Source organism: Solanum tuberosum, unplaced genomic scaffold (genome assembly GCF_000226075.1).
Source record: "Solanum tuberosum cultivar DM 1-3 516 R44 unplaced genomic scaffold, SolTub_3.0 scf00215, whole genome shotgun sequence".
Classification (NCBI taxonomy): Eukaryota; Viridiplantae; Streptophyta; class Magnoliopsida; order Solanales; family Solanaceae; genus Solanum; species Solanum tuberosum.
In genome coordinates this window covers 328,582-348,400 of record NW_006239140.1, presented here as the reverse complement: position 1 = coordinate 348,400, position 19,819 = coordinate 328,582, and the positions used below count along the sequence as shown (strand labels likewise).

Genomic DNA, 19,819 nt, shown 5'->3' with positions numbered 1-19,819 from the left:
TTTTTTTTAATATATATATATATATATATATATATATATATATATATAAATGGACACATAATGGAAAATGAATCCTCATATGAGAAAATAGAAACATGTCCATCTAATACCTCGTGGTCCATTTCTCCATTTTCAAGGGGTTCTTCTTCATCCATTCTCATGTTGCTGAAAGCTTCTACAAGGTTGGAAGTTGGTCTATCAGCATAATTTCCATAATCTGCTGCTGGTGGGTATACACCCCTACATAAAATTAGAAAATAACCTTGATGAAAAATTTTCACAATAAAATTGTGCACAACACTTAGTCTCATAACTGGGAATTAGTCCACACTAGTGTTAAATATGCCCATTCATTAAGCCCTGTTGAATTCATACTCCAGCAATAAGAGGAAAGGAGTACAAATAGAAAAAGAGATGTAAATTTTTTTCAAAGAGAAACAGTGTACAAGCTACAAAAGATCCACACAAAGGGGAATAGTGGTCTATATACACCTTTCCTCTGCGACTCTAGCTTCAACAGCATGTGCAATTTGCCAGTGCTCAAACATGTTGGGATATTCTTCAGGATCAGCCAAAGCTTCTGCTGCTTTCTGGTTAACCTACAGGCCGAAATCATGCAGAAAACTAGGTTCAAAATCTGACAGGAATTCTGAGTGATATGGTTGCAAATAATTCTGCAGACTGTTTCTTACCCATAAAAGACAACCTTTTCTGCAGTTCTCTTACTACTTGCACTCAAGTTCAAATCATTTTTTTAACAAAGAAACTCAAATTCTAATCGTGAAGTTAAAAGGATGTCTGTATCGAATATAGGGTGTTTTCAGGCCACATTGGCCGCTGAGAGAAATTGACAGAAATATTTCATGGCTATTTTCAGGCACATGCAAATGCAAGCAAAAGTTGGAAAAGAGAACACACACGTCAACACCAGCAAATTTGTATGTCTTATCACAGGCATAACAGTACCATCAAAGAGCTCCTAAGTTCCTTTGCACTGTTAACTTAAAGGTCAAAAAGCATGATCCCCGCAACATGAGGCTGAAGCATTGTACTTTATTTCTTTATTTAGTTTTAAAAAGATTAAAACGAAAGTAACATATTTTTTAAAAAAACTGACCAAGAGAATACACAGCTCCTTAAATAGTGGACAATGTAAATCTAATAGCAATCACAAAAATGAATATCACTGACCTTATTAAGGTCCTTCCTCCACATTGCAACTATTTCAGAAACCTTACTTGGAAGGTAAGATCTTGCCATAAATGCAGCCTCAGGTATCCGGTTGCTGCAAAGTAATTGCAATAGAGAATATCATTCCAGAGTTGACAACAATCTGACAAGTGGCAACAAACTGAAGAGGATCTCAAACGACAAAAGTACCTGTCAACCAACAGCTGAACACAATCTTCCATTTTACCCAGGAGGAACAGGCAAAGGAATGCAACATTGTTTCTTCCATGCTCTTTTGCAAGAGATGCTAATTCAGCAATTCCTTCAGCATCTCCTAATGAGGAATAAAGCAGCAGCAAACCACTCAAGTCATTAGCGTATTTCAAACAATCCTCTGCCATCTCCAGCTGCAAAATATAGAACAGCAATATTGATAGAGAATCCAAGTAAAGAACAGTTGGTAGGAGTAAGGTTTGTGTACACCCCACCATCCCCAGACCCCATTTGTGGGATCACACTGGGTATGCTGTTATAATCCAAGTAAAGAGTACTAAGAAGAATGACCAGGAGGCTGCAGAAATCAACTACAAACACCCTTTACCACTGAACTACAAACAGAAACATTCGGTAAACTGTCACAGGCAAAAGGACAACCAACAGAGTTCAGAACCTTAACCATAGATTTTTCCAGCAGCAAAAAAGGTATGGGCCATGAGTTTTCTGCTAAGGAAACTTTCGGAGAGCTGACTTGGAATTTCTGATATATACTAAGGAGCTCAAACACTGACCATTTGTAAAACTCATCAATTTACTTGTTTTTGAAAATTCAAGTGGTTTATGTTCCCCCTGGTAAACATTTGTTTTTTAAAAAAAGGGGCTCAAGTGGCTGTAAGTATCAATTACCATTCCAGCAGACATTGCCAGTTCACCCAACTGCTTCCATTTGGATTCACTCTGTGCTACTACAGCAATTTCCTGCAAACAAGAAGGGGCACATGCCCATACTTAACAACATATGGTTCTTCTGACAGAGACAAGTATAAAGGAAGAGAGGCTGAAGTCAAACCGCACACTTTCGCGAGTTAGTAGCCCTTACCTTTGCAATGTCTAATTTACCCAACTGTATGGCAAGTTCAAATCTGTAGTCAGCGTCTGTTGCAACTTCCAATGCTTCCTCAATCATACCTCGTGATTCCAAGAAACGAGCAACACTACAGGGAATCATTTCATCACAACTTAGAGAACTTGATAATCCCATCATATAAGACAGAAATAAATCCACCACCTCCCAAGGCTTAACTACTAAATACACTATATTAATGCAGATCCCAATAGATCATAGGAAAAATAAGAACATGAATGACTGCATTCAATCACATAGCATAGCAGCAAGAATATCCTTTTATCTAATAAATGCATCCCTTCCAAAAGTCAGGGCTTGTAGCACGTATTAGCACTAAAATTACTACGGCTATCAAAGTAACTTTAGCAGTGTGTGCCACACCCCCAGGATAATAAACAATTTTACATCAATACAACAACTGTGTTCACAAACTAGATGGGATGGGCTATATGAAACCTCAAAATCCATTTCATACCATTTGGACACATTTCACTCCAATACTCAATAATGTGTCTTAAGAAAACAATTTACATCATAGACTACACTAAAATGATGTTTGTATTTTTTAACTGCCATTTTGTCACATTTTGCAACTGTGTTCGAAGACGAAGGAAAAATCGCAATCAAACACAATTCATTAATCATATTCACAGAAAAAAACATATTACAAGAAGAATAGAGATGTACCTGTTATGGTGATCCTTAGGAATTGATGGTAAGACCGCATTAGCTCTGTCCCAGTCACCACGCATCACAAGTGTCTTGTACTCTATCAAGCTGAGCAGAAGAGTATATCCCACGACACTGTAATGAAAAGAATATGGGTCATCATAGAAGAATCATACTTGAAATAATTTTTCTAGTTCCTGTGTGAGAAGCTGTCATGAGCCTACTCACTTGAACTCTTTGTCAATCAGGAAAACTCTACTTTGATTAGCGAGATATCCCAGCAGGTACATGGGTCGGTCTAAGTGAAACATTGTGGTCACCTAAAGATCGTAAGAAACACTGTTACTCACCTTAATGAGATGAGACATACTGAAAACAAAGAGGTCCATAAAACTGCATGAATGACTTTTCATACCTCGCCGCCTACACAGTAATTCAGTCTCGAAGAAGAATTGTTGTAAATGAAACAATCTCCGACCCAAATTCCAGTTCTGACACGTTCATTTATTTCATAAAGAAGTTCAAAAGCATCTTCAACACCTTGGTCATCTACAGATCTTCCACTATCTAAATGTGCAGAAACAACATCGCGCTGCAGGTTTAACAAAAGGACAATCATAACACAATAGCTTGCAAAGAAAAGATATAGTAGTAGTTTAAAAATCTGAGAAAGAGAGCTCTCACATTATACTTCAGTATGTAGAATGAAGTATCACTAGCAATAGCCACCAGATCACCACTGTCAGCCCAGTAGAGGTTCTGAAGTAGTTGAAGCAAAAAAAAAACAAATGATATTGTAACAACCATCAAAAGAGTAAAGGACCAACATAGCACTTATGGAAGTCAAGCTTATATATCTTACTTTGACATTAACATCAATCCGTCGTATCAACCTGCACTCAATCCAATCGTAGAAGCAAATGAAATCATTTGAGCACATTGCCAATAAGGTACCCCCATAGATGTGCTCAGCAGAGAAAGTAGGGCGAATACTCTTTTTTTCCTGGAGATATCAGCATATTCACTTCAATCCAGGTGAACAAAAGAAACTACAACACAATGCACCCTTCAGCTTCAAGACGAAGAGAAGCTAAATGCATTAAAGAACTACAACTTACTGCATGCACATGAACCCAAATTTACTTGTCAGGCCTCTACGAAGCAACAAATTAAGGGTACGAAATAGGAGAGAGAGAAAAGGAGATTGAGTAAGAGGGGATAACATCTAATAGTGGGGTCCATTATTTAAAGTAACATCATTAGATTAAATAACACATAATCTGAAGCATAACACAAAAGTAATCCAAATTTGGGAGGGAGGCAGTTGTGAGGACATTCATGAAACCTGGAAATTTTTGCTGAAAATCTTAATCTTTGAAGTACTTTCTCTGATAGCATACTCTCCATCAGACGACCAAACAAATTCCAGAGCTGAGCCAAATGACCTATTTCTCCAGGCCAGAGCAGTATATATGATATACTCACCGTCTCCACAAACAACGACAAACCTTCCATTTGGGTTATGCTTTAAGCTCTGTGAAGGAGGAGAAAAAGAATCAGATCAACAGTAAGTGGCATCTAAGTAATTACATCCTTTAACCCTAAGAGGGAAACTAGTATATTCCAAGCACAACCTCAAACTATGAGAAGATGACTAAAGAACCAATAAAATGACACATCTTTAAGGACATAAGGAAAGCAAAGAAGCAGGTACATAAGTCATATCTTCTGGGATAAGCATCACTACTACAAAATGGCTTCCCATGGAAGTCTGAAGAGAGAAACTGTACAAAACGAAAACCAGAAATCAGATTAAGGGAGGATTGGTTTCAAATCTATGGATTGCTATTTTAACGAAAATAGCAAGTCTTTTACTAGAAAGAGGATACAGTTTATGCAACCCAAACAGGATAACCTTACATGAATAACAATTGAAGTATTGAATTATGGAACCAGATCCAATTCACAGTTGCAAAGCAGGTGATACAAGATTATACAAAATGCCAGGTATTAGCTGTGAATCTGACTCACTTGTGGGTATAGGTCACAAGTTCCCAATTCCTTGACTGCCAAAGGCAATCTTTCTCCATCAGTAACCTGATATAAAGCAAATTATTCATAAAACAATATCCAGCAGTAATTGAGGAGGTGACAGGAAAACAATATTCTGTAATTTGAATCAGGCGAGCAGACTTGAAGGAAATTGATGCCATACCTCATAATCCGCACCCACACTCTTGATGTTAATAGTTTGAACCTCATTGTGCTTAGCCCATATGACTTTTCCACTATTATCCATGCTAGCAACAGGTACCTCTCGACCAAGTTTTACCATAATGGTTCCCTCATCGTAACCAATTACAACCCTATACATTTAATACATACATTAATTATAACTGCAGCTAGCTGAACAAATGCAAATACAAAGAAAAAGATGAAAATCATGATCTACTCCTTAGCTCTTTAATATTTCCTAGTTTCAAAATTTTTATTTTTGTAAGCTCACGATTCAATTAACATTGGCTATTCCCTCTTTCCTCGTTCAAATATAAAAAGAAAAGAAAGAACTGAAAATCAAAGTAAATATGGATATCGTTAGACTTCCAAGCAGATAAAAAATACAGCTATAAATTAATTATAGAAACTCACCTTCTTGAACCTTTCATGTAACCAATAGCCCAAACTCTTTCAAGGCCATAATTCAACGTGTTCTCGAGTCTGCGCGAAATAATTATTTAAAAAAAAAAGAAGATTAAGAAATGAAACAAGAGTTATGAGAGGATACAATCACTCAGAAGTCAGAACCAGAGGAGTGCTTACAAAAGTGAAGGAAAAATTCATCAGTTTATCTTAGGCAAAATAATAGAAATGCATCAGTTTTCAAAAGAGATAATTCAAAACTTTGTCAGGTTTACAAGAAAATGCAAATCAACAAAAAGATAAACAATTAAAACCCAAGCACCTAGAAAAGAACACAAGAAATCAGAACCAGAAGGTTGTATAAAAAATTAATGAAAAATCATTTTGAAAAGGTAAAGTCACCAATAGATGAGATGCATTGCTTTAAGTGGTAGATGGAGAATTTCATCTTCTCGTTAGGTAAAATTCTAGAAACACGTCAGTTTTCAAGGTTTAATTGATTAGTTTAATCTCAGAGTGAAAAATAAGAAGAAAATTAGCACTGCAGCTAATAGCGTAGAGTGTTTTAACTATGTTAACATGTTAGTCAATTGATATAGATACAGGAAACATAATTCATCTTTAGTAAACAGCAATGCAAAAGAGGATATCAAAACGTTGTTATCGATCTACTCAAATTCTTAAAAAGAATATTCCATGCTGAAAACAAGAGAGGTGTCAATTTCAGCAGCATGTATGTGCGTGCGATATTCATGGAACCTAACTAAGTTGCTCGGACTTGGGTGCGGGTGTCCGATCCGGGTGCGGATCTAGATGTCGGATCCTTCATGATCTAATTTTTAAGATTCGGGGATATGGATCCATGTATGGAACGGGTGCGGGGATTCACCTAAAAATAATTAAAATATCTAAAAAGAAAGTTATAAAACCTAAATTATGATATATTTGTGGAGAACTTGATGAGAATCCTAGAAGGAGATTAAAGGATAAGGAGTGACATAGAAATTTCTATATAAAAGGTATTCCATTTTCTTTATTAGCTTTTGTATTGATTATAGAAATCATTAAAATTGTCCACACTTTCCCATCGATTTTGGTCAAAGTATGGTCAAAGTACCCGAAATTGGTTGACCAAATCAGACACGGATCCCACACCCACACCCATGTCGTGTCGACACGGGTGCGGCACCAAAAGTGAAGAGTCCGAGCAACTTAGCAACCTAATGCAAGATACATTCATCTAAGCAATGCCCCCACCCCCACCCCCCCACTCCCAGCCCAAAACACACACACACACACACACACAAATTCGGTAATTTGTGTTACATAATCTGTAGCAAAGAATTTCTTTTTGGAAAAAAAAGACAAAATTCCATAACAAATTAGAAAGGGAAAATGGACATACAATTTGGACTAAGGTAGTAGGGCGTGCATATCTTTCCATTTTCTTTTGATCCATTATCTTTCCTTGTATAAGGGGGGAGTAGTGCATATGTTTCAACAAAAACTGTATCTCTACAAAGGTGACACAGCTTGAAAGATAAAAATAAATATGTGCTGATTTATCCACCAATAGCATTACATAGGTCATCACTGTGATTCAATCAAAGAATATTTTTTTTTGATGAAGTGAATTGTTTCATTACCAGCATCAAGAAGATGCAAAGAGTACAAAAGAGATATGCTAGCTGCATTACATGATAAAAGTTGAGACCCAACCAAAGAATTCACATAGGTCATCATTGTAATTCAGTCAAATAATTCATATAAGCTACATGGCCGGTTCCACTGATTCATGCAACTCCAAACGATAGAAAGAAGTGGTTCCCTTTACAGATTACAACTAAATATGTCCATATTCATCCGCATAATCGCTGTCTTTAAAGTTACAGAAACTATATGTCCGACAATGTATTGAAACACAAGAAGTTGTGTCAAAAAATGAACGCCATGTCTAATAGTAATAGAACCTTGAAATAAGCTAAAATAATTAAATGATACTGAGTATTACCTGTAAGTAGTTGCATGCCAAATACGAACAGTACCATCTTCAGACCCCGTCATTATAATAGGAAGATCTGGATGAAAACATACAGCAGAAACATTGTGTGTGTGACCTTCAAGAGTCTGGACACAACTTCTTGTCTGATAGTCCCAGACCTGTTTCGTGATTCCAGAGCATATAACTCAGGTTCTATACAGGTGCAGTCAACAACAGAACATGGGAATAGGTTATTAGTAGCAAACCTTAGCAGTGTGATCATCAGAACCAGTAATTAGAAAAGGTTTATCACCACCAGTGAAATAATCAACACAATTAACCCCTTTCAGATGGGCATCCAGTGTAAAGTTAGGGTCAGGAGAGCCAAGGTTCCAAATCTACAAGTCAACCATTAACAGCCCCAATGTTACATAGGTGAACGACAAATATGATGTTATTTAGAAATTTATCATAGGAGGGAGGGGACGATAGGAAAGATTAAAAAAATTACCTTTATAGTCCGATCAAGAGATGCACTAGCAAAAGTATTGGTGTCTTTTGGATTAAATGTGACCTGCATCACATAATGGGAATGACCCTCAAAAATTTGAGTGCATACCCATCCCTTCTCCCAATCCCAGAGCTTTATAAGCATGTCATCAGATGATGACAGCACATATGGTAGTGTAGGATGAACAGCCACACACCTAATATAATCTGTGTGTGCCTCAAATACTTTGACCTTATCCATGGTATTATAATTGTATACACGAATAAACATGTCATCGGAACCAGCAACAATCCACTGTTTGCGTGCTATAAATTTCGCTGATCTTACTGCAAAGAAAAATTAAGGTGTTAAAAGGTACTGCAACCCTTTGTTAAAGCAGAAAGTTTCTTATGCACCCCCTGACCAACCAAAAATACCACTTTCATTCAATTAACGGACCTGGTAATTCAGTAACTTCAAAAGATTGTGCCATTGTCTGCATTAAAAATGAATGACGCATCAGCATTCTATAAATAATGTCATTACAATGTAACTTCTCTTCTATTAGGGGCATGCTGATACAGTTGCTTTTTCATACTAAGCTAAGAAGTATACATTTGCACACAAAGTGAAAAGAGTTATGTCTCATATGTATCAATGGTAGCTAATAGGTAAAGATACTATGAATACTGAACATACTTGGAACTACAGTAATTAGAGGATATCAATGGTGGAGAAATAATTTTAGGGGCAGTTCGGATTTCTGGGTACCAATTTTACTGATCTAACTTGGAGATGTTATCCCAAAGGTCAGGTGAGAGGAAAAGGTATGCGATACGAAAATGGAATACATACCTACATACAGGGCAAATCAAATTATGAGCTCAATAGTAATATCAGCTTTTCAAACAACCACTAACCAACAATTCTGGGAGCTACAACTATCAGCTTGTCTTTAAGTACAAATTGCTGGAAGTTCGCATAGTATCATCTTCGCACAGTCAGAACTAAAGCTACCAGCAAACATCGAAGGCTGCTTTGTGAGCATTACTAAGCACTCATTGAAAATCAACACCAATTCATCTTTGCATGGCCAGAGTTGCAACTACCATGCAAGTGCTTCTAATTGCCCGCCCACCCCCTAACTCCCTTTCTCTAAATTGTTAAAGATTCCTCAGAAGGATTTTCTAAAATGTTAAGATCAACGTATGACCATTATTCCAAGACCATAATAGCTGCTCCGTCCTTTTCATGTAATGTTCTTCCTTAGTTTGGGATTATGCTTACTTTTACAAGTAACTTTATCATGTATAACTTTCACAAGATTCAAGAATCCAACTTTAAAAAGAAGCAGCACAAGTTTGGATGTAATTTCCTATACCTGGGTCTGGTAGTTCCAAATGCAAATGGTCCCTGAATATAAACTTGTCAATATCCTGTGAACGAGAATAGAAAGAATGAGCCACAAGAACTATCATTTAGGTAAATGACATTATCGTTTCTACTATACCAGGCCCCCCATTCCCAAGAGAAACACAAACTTTGTAATTCAAAATTTTGCAAAGAGTTTGTTACTCCAAAACTTCATCATATAAAAATGTCACTCCAACAAACAACATTAGAGACTACAGAGCTAGCATAAACATCAAAACTGGAAAAAAAAAAAAAGGAAGTTACTATTTGTTTAGTAAATATGAGTTTCATTACCATGGCTCCGTAGGATGTAGATCCACGGCCTTTACCCTTTCTGATCTTTGAGCAAGTTTCCTCTGATCAAAGTACCACAGTCGGCATTAGTACGTATTGGCAATACAAAAATAAAAAACTATTTAATCCACCATTAATATTTTGAATACTGAAAAAGTATAGTACCTTAATCTCCAATCTTAGAGGCTGTGCCATCGCCAATGCAAAAAAAAACACAAAAAGGAAATGAAACTAAGTTAGTAAACAACAAATTATCAGATCTCAACTAATTCTCAGAACCGACATTGAATTTTTCCAATCCTCAACAGAGTGATCCGTTACCACCATTAAATCGAATTAGATTTGAATCAGATCTAAGTTTTAACGTAATGCGAACGCATTAACAACATACTGAAACTAATGGACGTACCATTTTCACCGACGAATGCGAATTCTATTGGAAAAAGGCAATAAATCAGAGATTTGAGTGTGAAGAATCCTAAAGATCCACCAGCTGCTCAGCTGCAGAAATCTTCCAATTCGAATTGCTCGCTAAGTGGCAAAGTGCCGGAGAGAGATCGAAAAAGAGAGAAAATGAGTAGAGGTTTTGCTAATGGCAGCGAGCAACCTCTGTAATAATAAGAAGAAAGAAAATGGGACGAACGGTAGAGGAGATCATACGATGATGATGCTTTGAACTGAAGTCACAATACATTGACAAAATTATTTTACTTATTTATATGAAAGATAAATTAATATTATTAGTTTATTGCTCCTAAAGAAAATTTGGTACGTAATTTGATTTGGGTAATACATTACACAATTATTGTTTTTTATGTATACGTATATTTTAATTAGCTATGGTTATCTTTATTTACTTGTTTTCGATTTCATATATGTATACTCGATGTAATTTCATAAAAAATGTAAAGATAAAATATATACATATTTTGTTTTTATTGTAGACTATTTTTGATAAAAAAATTATTTTACTTTTAATATAAATATAATTATATTCTTTTAATCAAAATAGTGATGACTCCAATGAGAAATTTTTAGTTATGACCTTTACATTCAAATCAATATACATTACAATAAATAAAGGATTTTATGGTAATTATTTAGCGATAGTACTATTCTACATAAATGTTGCTTAAGATTTTTGCGACTATGAATTCTTTAACTCGATTACCACAAAATATTATGGGAATAAATATCATCACTAAAAAAATATTTTATCACTAAATGTATTATTTTTTTTGTATTGATACAATCCATGTGAACAAAAAAAATCATTTGCTTGGCTTTATAATGTTACTTACTTGGTACTGTATAATTTATTTATTATGCAAAGATAAATATCTAGTATAATGACTTGTTTTTTTTTTAACTGTATACTTTATTCGTTCACTTTTACTTGTCAAATTTATAACTGACACACTCATTAAAAAAATAATTGATATGATCATCTTTTACCCACTGTCACTTTATTAGGGGCGAAGTTACGGTGGTGTCAGGATGTCTAGCTGGACACCTTTCATTGAAAAATACATACTATATATAAGTTAAATCTTACTTTATATATATATATATATAGTATTTTGAACGCCCTCAAAATTGATGGAGACCTATAGCACAATAACAAGGGTATCCACGAAACTTACATGGTGCCCAAATTTGATTCCTTGCACGCGTATTTTTTATTATTATTATTATGGTCTGCTTCAAATCTGTTAGATATTTTTTAAAAACACATCTTCAATGTGAAGTGAGCAGTAGGCAGTAGCTCAATGATAATTGTGTGCAGAAGTATGCAGAGCATGCAAGATTGAATTCATATGGAGTTATTTACTATCATAAGGTTGGACACTCTTCATAAAAAAAAATCGGAATACATGTCACTCTATTAGGCGAAAATAAAAAATAAAATATACAGCCGATGGCAATTCCTATTGTTTTCTATTTATTTTGACAGAATCGTTATAGTACCAAGATGACCGCATAGCGCAGTGGATTAGCGCGTTTGACTTCGGATCAAAAGGTCGTGGGTTCGACTCCCACTGTGGTCGGATGTGTTTTTTTACAATGAAAAATGTTTTCTGAGGCTGCAGTGCTTCATAAAATTTACACATAAATAATGGTACAGTTACATGAAATTACAATGCGGTAGATTAATTTGATATTTTAAACAAAATATTTAGATATTTAAAAATTATACAAAAATACTATAAATTGCAATTCAGATAGAAATAAATCAGATGGATCTTAATTCTTAAATTGGTTTTAATATTCCACATAACTTGGATCTAATTATACCAAGGCAACAAAATGACCATTTGGTTGTATAGCGCTCAATTCTCACCTCTCTATCAATGTTTGTACTTTCGAAATATTCACTATTAAAAGAAAAGGTCAAAATTGATCCGACTTAAGTTTGTAATTCAAAAAAAGTTTGATCGGAAAATTAAACCAACCTTGGAAGGATGTTTTTCCACTTAATCTCAATTCTCAATTATGCCTTCACGTTCAATATTGAACACTAGAAATCTTGAATTGACACATAAGCTCCATTATATATCAATACATAAAAAAAATTGAAAAATACATTCTTTTTTATTCAAATTGCAAAAGCATAAGAGATCTAACACCAAAAGCGAGCAAATCAATTTAGTAACAAAAAAGCTTAGAAAGTAATCGAATTCCTCCAAAAAAAAAAAAAAAACATCTAAAAAAGGATTGTAAGGAGTCACACAAGGAATAATAAATAATAATATCATCACTTGACAGACAATCATACAACAATGTAGAAGGACAATCAATCACTAATCACTCACTAAGAACCTTCAAACGATAAGACGAAAATGCCAAAAGTGATGACATGAACGAAGTCGTTACTTCAGCACCGTCATTCTCAATTTTTAAAGAGATGCAATTTGTGTAATTTGACAAAACTTCGAAGTAATTTAATTTTGTGTTTTGTTTTTCAGTATTAAATCACAATAATAATAATATAATTTTCAAAATATATTCCAACGTTTGTCTACATTAATCACAATAAGATATCTGAAAACTTATGTGGAACATGATTTCTTCATTTGTTAAGCTAGCTAAATCGGAATAATAATTATAGATTTTCAGGAAAGTTTTTAATACTTTTATTCTATAACTTTGTATGATTCAAACATAGTCTGATACTCAGGGGTGGACCTACAGTGGTTCAAGTGGGTTCATATGAACCCACTTGGTTGAAAAATAACACGGTATATATATGTATACTTAATCAGTTTTTAAAATTTTATATGTATATATTAAATTTTGAACCCACTAACACAAGTCTGAAGCTTAGCCGAGTGGTTGAAGGGTTTCAATTTTCCCAGCCAACCTGGGATCGAATCCCCATTGGCACATTTTAGTTTTAATTCGTTTTTTTTATATATAAAACGTTCACACACAGTTTTGTCATCTATGTAGGTGTAACTTTTGTCCTTTTAGTTACTTAGAAACTATAAAAAGTAGAATAACTTTTTACTTTTACAATTAAAAGTCCAATAGTCAACAACTTTTGTCCTTTTTGTTTTTAATTTTTTTATAAAAAAAAAACTCAATCAAAAAGGCACTAATCCCTATTATTCTCAATTCTAAAAACCCTTTTGTCTTCTTCTTTGTTGAAATCTTCTTGAACCTTTCTTACTTTTTCCCCCAAAATTTTGAGCATATTTTTTTATTGAAGAAAAAAAACTCTCTCCGTCTCTCAAATCTCGCATCAATAGTCAATATCCATCAAGTATGTTTTTTCGCTCTTGATTCTAGTCTTTATATATACATATATGATTATTGTGGTTATTTTTTATTTCTTCAACTAAAAAATCCCTTATCATTCTAAAATCAACAAAAAATTACAAATAATATTAGGTATATTTCTATGTATTCGATTATGTAAATTAAGGTTATAATTATTTTGTTTAATATTTTGTTTTTATTTGTTAAAATGTTGAATGAAGAGAAATCATTCATAATATTCTTTATCTTCTTAGTTTATATTGAAGCCTAGTTTTTCGTCCATCTTATTATTTACCGTCTCATTCATAAGTCAATATAATTTTTTTTCAAGTGTATTAACATTGTTTAGTATAGTCAGATATGTATGCTGTTAGCCTCATAAAAATTACAAATAATATTAGGTATATTTTTATATCTTGAACCCACTTCGTGAAAATCCTGGGTCCGCCACTGCTGATACTACTAATAATTATGCAATTTGTATATTATGTACTTATTGATATGGGTATATGCACAAAGCGCATACCTGTTAGAATGAATGCGGCCAATCAGTGAAATGAATGCGGCCAATCAGTGATCACTGGATCAGGTCCTCCGACAGAATAATAGTGCGAAAAATAAATAACTCAAAGTAAATCAAGCACAAGGATTTTACGTGAAAACCTCGTTTCTCAAGGGCAATGAAAACCATGACCTGTACTCACATGGTTTCAACCCAAACTTCATTCACTCAAACAGAGCAAAGTTTCAGATTACAAACTCTTGCAACCTAAGAATTAACTCTTAATCCCTTCCCCTTTACTGTAACTCTACTACAAAGGAAAACAAAGCAATAACTCTATTGCCCACTAAACCAACTCTAGTTGATCTAGACTTCAAGAACCCAACAAGGCTAACTCTAGCCACCAACTTCGATTTCGACGATAGGAGCATAAACAAGCAGCAACCCTGCTGCGCCACACATTAACTAATTCTAGTTGACACTCCTAGGCAACTCTACCCAAGAAAACATCAAAACAATGATGTAAAAGGCTTGACTAAATCGTAGATGATTTTACTAACTAACTCTAGTTAATACGACTCAAACTAAAGACTTATACAAGTAACCGATCTACTATCCTTTATAACTTAGGAGTAGATTTACAATATAAGAACATAAGACACAAAACTCAAAATACAACGACGAAACTTCAGCACTCCATCAGGTCCTTTGTTGAGTATGAGCAGTGTTCTTCCTTGAAGATGACTTCTTCTTTTTGAGCTTATGAATTTTCAGAAATTCAAAACTTTGTTTGCCAAATCTTAAGTTTGTGTTTAGAGAAGAGAGTATTGTCAAATGGACACAAACCCTTCGGACAAGACCATTGGCTGAGAATTTGCTACTTTGAAAAGTCGTGCACCAACCATGTCATATGCGACAGCTGTCTTTTGACTTTTTCATGTACGCAGTTTGTCCTCGACCAGGTCTCTTGTTAGATCTGAAAATTTGTTAAATCATCAAAACTTCAAATCAGCTTAAAATAACAATACCCTAACACTAGTACGTTCATACATATATATTGCGATGTGATGTTATAAACTCAGCATATAGTGTTTGTGCATGTAGTAGCTGTACGAATTTAGCACTTGTTATTAGGGAAAAGGGTCAAAAATACCCCCCCAACTTTGGTTTATTGTTTGACTTTACCCTCGCCGTTAAAATGAAGTTAATTTTACCCCTCCCGTTACTAATTTCACCAAAATTACCCCTCATTTAGACGGAATCCCCAAAATTGATCCAAAATTGACCCCAATTACCCGGATTTTTTTAAAAAAAACCTATTCCCTATTTTTTAACCCAATGACCCGACCCCCTCTAGGATAACCCGGTACCAATTAACCCAATTACCCATTTTCATTTACCCATACCCTCTCTTTAAGATAATCTCATTTTCTCCCAAATTTACCCATTAACTTCTTCTCTCTTTTCTACAGCGATCTTGCAGCCAAAATAATCTTTTATCAGCTGGCTACCAACTGATGCACTTTTCCTTTTCAATATAATCCATGAGGGAGTAACTATTTTCCATTCCAAAAGCATTTTTGGTTCTCTTTCGGAGAAGAATTTGATTTAGGACTATCTAACATAGATCTGTTTGGCAAGGTCATCACCCACTGCACTACTGACATCTTTCTTTTTACTTTAACAGGTTCATTCAATGAGCTCGTCGTTTGTAAAAGTGGCCAACCAAGAGTAGTAGCAGCAACAACACAATCTTCGGTAGGAAGAGAAACTGAACCTAGTGAAAGAGAACCTTTCTTGTGTTTTCCTCTTTTATGTTTTGTATACCCTTTGTCCATCTCTCCAAAGTTCTAGTCACTTCACAACTGAACCTTCCAAATTCCGATATCTCAGATTTACCAAATTCAGACTCGCAATCCTTTAAAGTAGAAATTCTTTCTAGATAAAGACTTGGTTTTGGATCACTAAAAGAACCTGTCATCAAGAACAGAACAAATTCAATTTTCTTATGTAAATAATTTATTTTTAGCTCAAATGTGCAAGCAATCTTGAAGTATCATCAAACCTTTGAGTTGGGAAGTAGAGGTTCTTCTAAACAAAACTTTTCCATTGTCAATTGCCATAACTTCAGTAGTGGTTTTAGCAATTGAGGTCCAGCCCCTATACAAGTCCGCTTTCAAATATAATTAGCAAGATATATATGAATCGAAAATACAATAATGGGTAAATTTTGGGAGAAAATGAGATTATCTAAAGAGAGGGCATGGGTAAATGAAAATGGGTACGTAATTGGGTTAATTGGTACCGGGTTATTCTAGAGGGGGTCGGGTCATTGGGTTAAAAATAGGGTAATAGGGTTTTTTTTTTTTAAAAAATCCCGGGTAATTGGGTCAATTTGGATCAATTTTGGGGATTCCGTCTAAATGAGGGGTAATTTTGGTGAAATTAGTAACGAGAGGGGTAAAATTAACTTCATTTTTAACGGCGAGGGTAAAGTCAAACAATAAAACCAAAGTTGGGGGGTATTTTTGACCCTTTTCCCCTTGTTATTATTCAACCCTAGTGTAATACCAAGGGTACAATTCACTGTTTCATAAACGGCCTTTCCGGTTCAGCAAAGATTGGTGCTCTTTAAATTTTCTAAGTCCCATTACTCTGAAATGAACATACATCAAAATAATTCTCATCATTTTTCAACATTATGATACATTGTATATTGACAAATGATAAAAACAAAGTCTTTGACATCAAACAATATTAATAATCATGCCCAAATAGTAAAGTACCCCATGAATCATCATGTCTTATTACCCCTTCATGAATTGCTAAGGTTTTTTAGAAAATTTTCTTAATATTGGATATGATCAAAAGACGTTACTCATGAGTCCGTCTGGCTCCACGTTCTCACATTTTTTGCTCTTTTGGTAACTCGAATTCACAATTTTAGAGTTAAAAGTTGAGAGTGATTATCACCTGAGCAACCTGTCTAGCTCGACACACGTATGCTTATAGTCACTTCGTTGGGACGAATCTTTATAGGTAGAAAGGGAATGGTATTAAATACTAGCAATTGGGTATGGTAGTAGAAGTTCATTTGTCAACGATGACAGCAAGATTCATTCTGCGGCTCTGCCTACCAGGCTTAATTTATTAATTTGGGCTCTACCTTCTTAAATCAATACCCATCCCATCCAAATTCCAATCCACCAGAATTTAAAGAAAACCGATTAATAATTCACTTCGGAATTTAATATTAATTGAATGCATTGACTCGTGAAGTAATGATTGAATCACCCGTCTTTATGAATTCAGGATTCTCATCCTCTTTAAGTTTTTCAGTTCTAAATTAATAATTTGTATATATTCAATGAATTTCTTTAAAAGAAAAAATGTGTATTGTACTCTAGCTCTACCCTTGTTTTCATATGACTATCCATTAAAGGAAGGTTGTTTCGTAACAGATAATCTTAGATGCTAATTTACTATAGATCTGAATGGTGTAATCGAAGAAATACCAAACATATCTCAACTATTGTGTCTCCCAGACTAGCTAATGGAAATAGACTGTCAAATCATGTTACTTCTTTTGCACTGATTTGTACCCAACCACTTCAATTTTTTTGTTTACAATGGAATAATCAACTACCCGCAATTATCGATTGAAACTTAAACAACTAAACCATAGTATAAATATACAATTTTATAAAGCACAACCAATTGGTAAAATAAGTTGAAAAGGAAGAAAAGAAGCTCATGAAGATTCTGATTGCCGTTACTGGTTAGTACCTGCTACGTCAATTTAGATAAAAGTCAAGATAATGTAAAAGATCTCATAGCTAATTCAGAAAAAAAGTGTGAAACTCGTAAAAAGCATCTATCTTTGCTTGTGAATGAAAAAGTTAATAAGACAAGATAAACAAGAAACGGAGCATCAACAGTCTACACATATCAATTTTTATCATTAACAACAGATAACAGATGAATTACAGTTTAGTAATTTGTATGATAACAATGACAACAAATTTTACCCTGTTTTCCTCCATTGTATTTTTTTTTGACTCGAGAGTCTATCGAAAACACAGTCAGTCTGCATACATTCTATACTCTCCAGATCTCAGTTGTGGTACGACAGTGAGTATGTTATTATTGTTTTCTCCATTAGTCCAGTAATTCGTCATGGGTGAAAATCCTGGAGGGAACAGCAAATCGAGCTGAGAAGGAACGAGAAAGTTCATCAACATCGGTCGAAATTGAACCTTGATCGAAATTCTGCAAATAATAATGAGGATCATATGAAAACCGCATTGAATTTGAACAATCGTAAATCCGCTTCTTCTCTTTCTTCATCTTCCTCCATATCAGTCTCCAGATGGGCGTTCTGCTTGATCTGTTCGCCGGCAACTTATAGGATACCAAACGGTTGTATTCTCTACCGGAGTAACACCGCCTCCAGCAGAAGTTTCCGTCGTCGGAATCACACCATGCTCCGGCATCCATTAGAGTAGACAGAACAGTTTGTGTGTGATCTGAAAGCTTTTTACTTTTGTTACAGTTTTGGAAGCTAAAGTATAAATGCATGAGGGAAACAGAGTGGGACTATACTGCATATATATATATATAAACGAAAAATTTTATGGTGGTTGAGGGGTAAGTATGAGGTGGCATACGAGAGTTAGAGTTGTGTGAGGCTCCTTTCATAATTTGACAAATGGATTCTTGGGTCCCATTTTTAGAAAAAATGGGCCAAAGTTCTTTCTCTCTCTTACTTTTTAACTTTTTCCTATTATTCTAACTTTTTTGACTTTCTTTGTTTTTTTACCATTTATTTCAAATTTTGCTTATTTTTTTTATCTTCAAATAATTTTGAAAGTATGAAATTTTAGCCAAACTCATCATACGCCTAACATTTAGTATTATTTTCCTATACTATATTAATTATCTAAATTACTAAAAATAATTATTAAAATTATATATCAATTAACAAAAAGTAAACTATACTTTTTTTTATTTTCATTACCCTAACCATTAATTCTTTTTGAAAGTATAAATAAAATTTATAAAATTGCAAAAATAAAATAAATATAAAGGTAAATTAATAAATTATCATTTTATTAATAATTTCTTAAAGAATGTATTAAAAAGTAAAATAACTAGTACGAAAAATAAAAGGAGTATAAAATTATTATTTTTTCTTCTCAATAATTTCATATTTTTTTAATTTTGTAAACATTAAATGTATCAAATATTCTCTAACAAGAAAATATAACATAAAGACCATTAATAATCTTGATGAATACTTACATAAGTTTTGTTACTATATATTTTCATGTAACCCAAAATCGAAAATCATCCATAAACTCCTATATATACTCACTCAATTATATGATAATATATTTATTCTTGAAATTCAAGCTCTGTGAAATTTAATTATTTTAAAATTATTATTTTATTATTATTTTAACATGATAAGAATTACAACTTATAGTGTTTGTTCAAAAATATAACCTTCTCACTATGTTGCAATTCAACCAAAAAAAATATTATTAGTTGCAATTCCTATCATATTAATATAATAAAGAAATATTTTATAGTTTGAATTTCAAGAGCAAAAAATAATAAATTAACAGAGAGAGTAAACTGGAAAAAAAAATCAATTAATTATATTTTGATTTTGTTGATTTACAAGTAGTTTTAAATAACTATTTATATTTGTCCTTGAAATAATACAATTGATTTTGTATGACATTTAGAACACAAATCTTAATTTAGCTTTTATAA

The 19,819-nt window shown here is 33.8% G+C and overlaps 1 protein-coding gene and 1 non-coding gene across 8 annotated transcripts in view; one reads left to right on the top strand and one right to left on the bottom strand.

The window, feature by feature from the left end:
• Positions 1–10,461, bottom strand: part of LOC102580318 (coatomer subunit beta'-2) — a 17,287-nt gene extending 6,826 nt beyond the window's left edge. For all 7 annotated transcript variants that reach the window (XR_001474528.1, XR_368004.2, XR_368003.2 and 4 more), the window contains exons 1-23: positions 10,190–10,461; positions 9,946–9,966; positions 9,781–9,842; positions 9,455–9,509; positions 8,533–8,569; positions 8,095–8,420; positions 7,850–7,981; positions 7,614–7,762; positions 5,612–5,680; positions 5,178–5,328; positions 4,994–5,059; positions 4,308–4,496; positions 3,825–3,965; positions 3,647–3,721; positions 3,378–3,554; positions 3,191–3,282; positions 2,981–3,097; positions 2,267–2,381; positions 2,074–2,145; positions 1,381–1,577; positions 1,192–1,285; positions 493–599; positions 111–240 (exon numbers count right to left, since the gene is read on the bottom strand). Coding sequence is in view for 4 of the 7 variants with exons in the window: in XM_015312708.1 (XP_015168194.1) it covers positions 111–240; positions 493–599; positions 1,192–1,285; positions 1,381–1,577; positions 2,074–2,145; positions 2,267–2,381; positions 2,981–3,097; positions 3,191–3,282; positions 3,378–3,554; positions 3,647–3,721; positions 3,825–3,965; positions 4,308–4,496; positions 4,994–5,059; positions 5,178–5,328; positions 5,612–5,680; positions 7,614–7,762; positions 7,850–7,981; positions 8,095–8,420; positions 8,533–8,569; positions 9,455–9,509; positions 9,781–9,842; positions 9,946–9,966; positions 10,190–10,192 (2,577 nt within the window). In the remaining 3 variants the exon portion in view is untranslated. The remainder of the gene's footprint in view (positions 1–110; positions 241–492; positions 600–1,191; positions 1,286–1,380; positions 1,578–2,073; positions 2,146–2,266; positions 2,382–2,980; positions 3,098–3,190; positions 3,283–3,377; positions 3,555–3,646; positions 3,722–3,824; positions 3,966–4,307; positions 4,497–4,993; positions 5,060–5,177; positions 5,329–5,611; positions 5,681–7,613; positions 7,763–7,849; positions 7,982–8,094; positions 8,421–8,532; positions 8,570–9,454; positions 9,510–9,780; positions 9,843–9,945; positions 9,967–10,189) is intronic.
• A 1,293-nt stretch (positions 10,462–11,754) lies between these two features.
• Positions 11,755–11,828, top strand: TRNAR-UCG (transfer RNA arginine (anticodon UCG)). The gene has a single exon. It is a non-coding gene; the product is annotated as a tRNA-Arg (tRNA).
• Positions 11,829–19,819: the final 7,991 nt, after the last annotated feature.